Below are 7604 nucleotides of genomic sequence, written 5' to 3' on the forward strand. Positions count from 1 at the left end.
TCAAACCCAAAAACTAGCTCAAAAACTAAAAAATTCTCATGAACATATATAAGGATACGAATTGTCTGTGCACTAGCCGGTTACGACACCCCTCATCATCTAAAACCAATTGTCAATGGGAATAATGATGAAGCAGGAAGGACATTAAAGTCATTGCATCTAACCAAGACTGAGATGGTGTGACAAGCAAGCTCAAAAGCGGTTTCTATAGACCGTGTTAAGGTAGAGAAAAAACAAGTTTCTGAAACTCTTTTGTTGAATAAATGTCGTCTTCTTCTTCTTCTTCTTCATTTTTCTTATCCTCTTTAACAGACCCTTAGCTTTTTATCAATAACACCACCGACTCCAGCTTAGCTCTCTTTGGTCTTATTTCTATAAGCATCCATTATGGTTAGTTCTATAAGTTGTGATCATGTAAATGGGCTTTGAAGGATCTTTTCTGGAGCAAAAAAATAATCTTTTTGTTGGTGTTGGAGTTCATTTCATGGCTTACTCTAACAAAAGCAACGACCCCTTACAAAGTAACAACAGTCAAATTTCTTTCAGCCACCACCATCAGCTTTTTCATAGTTCTCAGCAGCAACTTGATCATCAAATGGAAAATAATCAGATGTCTTTTGGACTATTACAGCAGTCAACTTCTTCATCATCTGCTAATCCTGAAAACTTCATGTAATTAATCCTTTTTTCCTCGTTTCTTCTTAGATCATTTTTATTGAATTTTTTCTTTAATAATCGTGGATATCAAGTCAGCTTGCATGTACCTCGATTATTTTCAAAAAGTATCTGTTATCTCCAACCATCACAAATTTGGAGTATCTATGTCCGCTAAAGGTTGGACAGGTCAAGAAATGTCAAGGACACGTCAAGAGGAGGCGATCGCCTTCTAAATTGGTCAGCCTAGCTACCCACTAATGAACTACTACATGAGGGGAAGGCGATTGCCTTATAAGTTGGCCACCCTACCCACTAATGAACTACTATATGAGGGTTGAGCGAAAGGCGAATGGAACCGACCGAAAACCCCAATCACTCGACTTATCCCTTCAGGGTCCATTCATTAAGATTGATGATGTCTGGAACCAAATCGCACTTTATGATTTTTATTTCTATTAGGATTTGAAACTGAGATTTTATGATTCCTAACTCACTTTATTGACCACTAAGTCATGTCTTGATATCTTTCTTTTTTTTCTTTTATGGAATTTTAAATCTTTTTTGTTTTTGGTCCTGTTGTATGAGCAGAAGCAAAGAGAATAGTGGAGCTTATGATTTAGGTGAACTAGATGATCAAGCACTATTTCTTTATCTTGATGGACAAGAGCCTTCTTCAATAAAAGATCAAAAACGTATGTGAGCTTCTCTAATTTAATTCTTTTTGTCTGATCAATAAATGACTTAGTTTTTGTTTTTTATTTAATTTTAGGTCTATATACTCTGTTGAGATTCTCTCTGGGGAATAGTTGTAATTTTGGTCATGAGAAAAGCATGGTGTCGACAAATTAAAATCTGATACTGTACTTACTTTGACCAGATCCTCTCACAACTCACAAGCAAATAAAGAATTTTTATCATTTCGGATTTTAATCCAAACTGTATAAAATGAAATGATTTTCTGTTTCCTCTCTTTTAGCAAGCTTTTACTGTCCCAATTTGTCCCTTTCTTTTTTCTGTAAATTATCTTTATGCTTACAAAGATCAGCTAAAAAATGCATGAACAGTCGGAAAGACAAAAGCTTTAATTATTTCTTTTTCTGTGATATCATTACAGTGAATTCTGGGATGAGGCCACCAACTCTCAACATTTTTCCATCACAGCCAATGCATATCGAGCCATCTTCGACTAAGGTATACTGAGAAGGCTTTAAGTTTTGTGCCACGATGGTGTACTTATATTTATTTTACATTATCAGATTAAATTGACACGCAACAACATAATATAGTTCTTCATAACAAGCCTAATATGTAAAAAGTTTTACATTGTCAATGTATATAACTTAAATCTTAAGAAGAATTAATGGAGTAAGAGTAATTTCTCTATGCGCTCGAAATATAGATTTTTTACACCCTCAGGCTAAATTGACCTAAGTACGACAAAAAATATGTGTACATGTATAGCTAGAAATTAAGACCGTTAAAATGTTTCATTTTCTTACTGTTGGCTACTTTGGTTTACAATTAACCTTAAGTGGAGTTGTGCGATCGTCTTTAATTTGTTTGGTAGGGAAATAATGGATTAGTTTCAAGTGGTTCCAAGAAATCATCTCAGCCGTCCATGGCCAAAACTGATGTTCCTACTGCTGCATCTGGACCTGAACCACCCAAAACTGCTAATAAGGTATCATTAATTCTCATTTTCAAAACCTACTTCCATATAAGTAAGGTTTTATATCACTTTCACCTTAATAAATAATGTCTTTTCTCCTTGATTTTTCTCTCGTTTTTGACCTTAAAATCCTTACTACTTTGAAATGTGGTCTCAGCGAGAAGGAAATCGTAAGGGCCCAACTTCATGTTCAGAGCAAGATGCACCAAAAACACCAGATCCCAAGGTAAGATTATGTAACAGTATATTGTTTCTTAAAAAACAATGACACATTTATAATTTTGGAACATTTAAGTTCAAACCTCAATGAGATCAGCTATTAAAATTGTAAAAATATTGTGATATGTCTGAAATCGTAAGTTACAAATTTTTTTATTTGTTTCTTAAATTCTGTGTTGAGTCAAATTGCATACATCACATAAATTGGAAGTAAGGAGTAGTGTATTGTAACATGTTGTGGCTGTCTTGTATTAAAGTTACTAATTTCACTATTTACATACAATTATTTGTAGTCATTTTAGGTGAATTAATAATGTAATAACGGTGAATTATTGAAGTTAAATTCCATATTGATTTGGATTTTTGTTGCAGACATTAAGGCGACTTGCTCAGAATAGAGAGGCAGCGAGGAAAAGCAGACTTAGGAAGAAGGTTCATTGTCATTAACTCTTTTATTTTACGATTATAATTTTAGTGTAGCTGTTGAAACTTGAGAATTATTTTTTTCTGCGGAAACTTTGTTTTTATTCTACCTGTTCCTTCCGTTACAGGCTTATGTTCAACAACTAGAGTCAAGTAGAATAAGGCTCGCTCAATTAGAACAAGAAATACAAAGGGCCAGATCTCAAGTAACTTTAATTTCCCCTCCCAACTCATAATATTCTTAAGATTTTACCAACAAGATATTTTGTTAATTAATCTCCAAGAAAATTTTGCTTAATTTGTTAAGGGATTTCATGTTGGGGGAAATGCTCTTCTAGGAGGAGACCAAGGCTTTCAACTTAATATGGCCAATATCAGCTCAGGTACTAATTCAATTCCAATTTAAACATGAAATAGAGCTCTCATTTTGCACTATTCTTTCACTGACATATACATGTTAAATTCCATACATGAAGTTTAACTCTTTTTATATACTGTTAGTATATAATAGTAAGAGTTTTTGCACAATTAGATCATCACCTAAAAGGTAGAATATACAGAAAATCAATCATTATACATGGATGTGCTAGCTTAGGTGAAATTACACTAATAATATAAAAAAAAAATTATCCAGGTGGATACATGTATGCACCATCAACTTAACGCTTACAGACTTTAATTTTATACTATCAGGTAGCTAAAATACGAGTTACATGTAATTACCCATAATATTTAATAAGTGAAACTTTTCTTATTAAAAAATATAAGACATATAACTTGATATTTCATGTAAAATTGCTATTTTTTATACTATCCGTGTATATATTAATTAAAATTCTTTTAACTAGATGCTGCAGTTTTCGACTTGGAGTACGCAAGATGGCTGGAGGAACACCATCGACTCATGTGTGAGCTTCGAAATGCAGTACATGATCAGGAGCATTTGCCGGAGGACCAACTTGGTATTTATGTCGAAAATTGTGTGACACATTATGACGAGATGATGAACCTCAAGGGCATGCTTGCAAAAACTGATGTGTTTCATCTGGTTTCTGGCTTGTATAAGTCTCCAGCTGAGCGTTGTTTCTTGTGGATCGGAGATTTCCGCCCATCCGAACTTCTCAGAGTACGTATACTTAACAGTACCTTCTTCTTTTTTTATACGTCATGATCACGTAAAGAAATTTTATACTATCAATATATTCGAATATGTTGCAGGTACATTCTTTATTTTACATATCACTAATCTCTCTTATTGTGAGCGATTTTATTACCTGCAATTAACCTTTAAATGATTTAATAATTCAAAATATGAAATGAGCGAAATGAAGAAGTGAAGATTCATATTGTTAATCCCAACTTGTTTGGACTGATGCGTAGTTTTATATATTAGTTCATAGAAGGTATACTCATGTAGGAATATTGAAGATCATTCAGGATCGCTTCTCTTTTAGTAACAGGTCATACACATAGTAAAATTGAATTAATCGAGTCGGTTCTGAGTACCGTATAATGACCATAGAAAATAACACGTAACTAAAGAGAAGAGATGTACGACATGCACACCTAGTTTGCTGAGATATACATGTGTTTGTTCTTCTGTTTTTCATTTTTTTTTTTTTTTTTGGTCTTTCTTTTTCCTCCTCAATTTTAATTTTGAGTTGGTGAACATGTGGAGAGAGTGAGAGACATCATTGTAAATACAAGATGTGTTAATTCAATAATCATGCAACCTGTCATGATGTTCTGTGACTTCTGTGTAGATGTATTATGAGAAAGATCTCAAAACTTTCCCTAATAGAACCCTGTTAGGTATATCTCCCTACTCAACCATAAAGCTATGTATGTCTCTTACTACCTTTACACGGGTCCTTTTTCTATCTTTCATATTGACGCAAAGAATCCGTCATGCTGTCTTCTAGATCTCTATTAACTTTAGTTGGTAATACTCCTACTAAGTAACAATAAATAAAATTAAGGACTCTTGTACTTTATATTTCATCTCCAACTACCACACTATTTGTTTCTATAATTAATTAATTAAGGTCATATTGATATCGTTGTGGAGGTTTATAATTGGATTAGCTAATCTTGTTTTGTTTTTTTATGAATGGATTTAGCTCGTGTTAGAGTAAGTTAAATCAAATTTTTAATAGTACAACAACTTATTTTGTTTACTTTTTCAGGTAACTAGTTTGGCTTAATATGAGCGATTACAAATATACATAGTTATCTTTTAGATGACTTAATAGATAGGATAGGTGGAGCTAGATCTAGTTTCGGCAGAATTTAGTAATTTTGATCAAAATCTTATATTTATGTTAAGAAATACACTTAATATGTATAAATAATTTATCCAAAGCCCATATAACTCATAATTCTTGATCCGGCGTCACTTAATTAATAGTGTAATAACTCTCTTATCAGACGACCGTGTATAGCTAATCTTTGTTTTGGTGTTTTATGAAATTAAATTGATTGAACAGATTATACTCAATCAGATTGAGCCATTAACAGAAAACCAAGTATTAGGAATATGTGGGCTACAACAATCAACACAAGAAGCTGAGGATGCTCTATCGCAAGGATTGGAAGCTTTGAATCAGTCTCTCTCAGACACAATTGCCTCTGATGCATTATTGGCTAATTGTCCTCAAAATATGGGAAACTACATGGGACAAATGGCTCTTGCCATCAACAAACTTTCCACAGTTGAAGCCTTCCTTAGACAGGTATATTATATTATGAACACCTTATAAGTTAATAATGGTATCTTTTTTATAATATCTAGTGTTCAAGTCAGCTTGTGCACATCTCGACTAATTTTAGAGGTGTCTGCTATCTCACCAACACAGATACCGAATAATTATGTCTATCAAGACTTTGACAGATTAGAAATCGCTTACTAATTTTTTTTTCCGTACTTCATCATTTTACTTTCCTAAGTTAAATAGATTTATTGGATTCCAGTTTAACTTTGAATATTACTAAATTTAAATGAAACTTATAATATGCAATTGAGATAGAATCATGCATATGATCTTTATGACTGGTAGGGCCAATAGAATAATGATAGGCCCATATTTGTGTGATGTAATAAGTCATAAACCTCTTGACAATACATACCATGCTTTAACCATAACTCCATAGTCAAAAGAGTTATAGCGATTTCTTCTTATTTCTATACAATATACCTTCAAAATACTCTCAAATAAGAGAATAAACAATCAAGTTTCAAAGTCAAGCATATTGTTTAATTAATTATTATTGACTAATAAAACATGTGTTACGAGTTCTCACATTGTGTGGGATGGAAAATTGGATTCCTTATATGATTTTATGGCAATCTCCACATCATAAGCTAAATTTTGCAGTTGAGTTCCACTATCTATTTCTTTATCACCATATCAAAGCTAGACAGACCCATCCTAATTCTTGTTTAATTCGATATCTTATATCATTTTGTCCACGCTCTATATGTTCAGTTCTAGACGTGCTGAGAGAAAGGGGGTTGAATCTCATATCATTTGTGGGATGTGCACTTGGATTGCTTATATAGTTTTGAATAATATTCACCTTATAAACTACTTTTTGTGGTTGAATTAGAGCCGTTTATTTCTTGACATGATATGAAGAAATAAATTATTAATGTTTTCTCTTACAGGCCGAAAATTTGAGGCACCAAATGATTCATCGGCTTCACCAAATCTTAACTACTCATCAAGCCGCAAGGTGTTTTCTAGCAATCGGCGAGTATTTCCATCGGCTTCGAGCTCTCAGCTCGCTGTGGCTGGCGCGTCCTCGACAGGAATAATAAAAAACTTTTACTTAATTAATTAGCTAGTTAATTAACCTTTTATAGTCTTAATTACTTCACCTATGTTTTCTTTGTTTCACACTAACCTAATTATGTTTTTGATAGTGAGATGAAATATAGTAGAAATCTTTCTCCTTTTGATTTTAGTTTGTTTTCTTCAATAATATTTGATTTTGGGATTTGATGGAGTGGAAAGGAGAAGTGATGGAAGTTTCATCATATATCTAAAACAAATAAAAATATAGAACTTTTTTTTGTACTAAAATTAAGATAAAGATTTAAATTATAAACACTAATAGTAAAGTATTTTTACACCATCACTTTAATTAAAGTAGTTGTGGCAAGTTTACAGGTTATTTTATTTTTCAGGTTACCATATCAAGCTTACTATTGTAACTTACTTCTTCTTGTAAGTGAACTTAATTTGATGATATAAAAAAACTATACTATGAGAGCGCAAAGAACCTAAAGTCAAGATGGATTTACTATCTATTGGTATTGGAGTCGCAGTTTTGTTGTCACAAGCACTTTAATAGAGATTCAGAGTTCTAACGAGTCTGGAGCCAAAATGGCTTATTTTTGCAGCCATTAGATCAAAATAGGGTGTCTTTTTTTTTTTATACCATAATGGGCATTTCGTTGATTATTCAACGAAATGCCCAGCATTTACTGTTCATAGCCGCAACAATTTTATTTTTTTTTGTTTGCAGTTCGTGAACTGCTTAACGAAATAGCAGTTTTTTTTTTTTTTTTGCATTTCGTGACACAATCAACGAAATAGATGTTTTTTTTTTTTAAATTTCGTGAATAAAAACGAAA

General features: G+C 32.6%; 1 protein-coding gene across 2 annotated transcripts; it reads left to right on the forward strand.

The window, feature by feature from the left end:
- Positions 1 to 228: 228 nt before the first annotated feature.
- On the forward strand, positions 229 to 6926 carry LOC132607390 (bZIP transcription factor TGA10-like). Of its 2 annotated transcripts, none has more exons than XM_060321332.1 (11): positions 229 to 672; positions 1246 to 1349; positions 1772 to 1848; positions 2225 to 2338; positions 2484 to 2552; positions 2918 to 2977; positions 3097 to 3174; positions 3276 to 3351; positions 3817 to 4094; positions 5455 to 5700; positions 6633 to 6926. In XM_060321332.1, exons 1-11 carry the CDS (start codon positions 419 to 421, stop codon positions 6780 to 6782), a joined length of 1506 nt encoding a protein of 501 aa, XP_060177315.1. In that variant the 5' UTR covers positions 229 to 418; the 3' UTR covers positions 6783 to 6926. The 2 variants fall into 2 exon arrangements, with proteins under 2 accessions (XP_060177315.1, XP_060177316.1); XM_060321333.1 differs by having other exon boundaries at positions 3826 to 4094.
- Positions 6927 to 7604: the final 678 nt, after the last annotated feature.

This window comes from Lycium barbarum, chromosome 8, assembly GCF_019175385.1.
Source record: "Lycium barbarum isolate Lr01 chromosome 8, ASM1917538v2, whole genome shotgun sequence".
NCBI lineage: Eukaryota > Viridiplantae > Streptophyta > Magnoliopsida > Solanales > Solanaceae > Lycium > Lycium barbarum.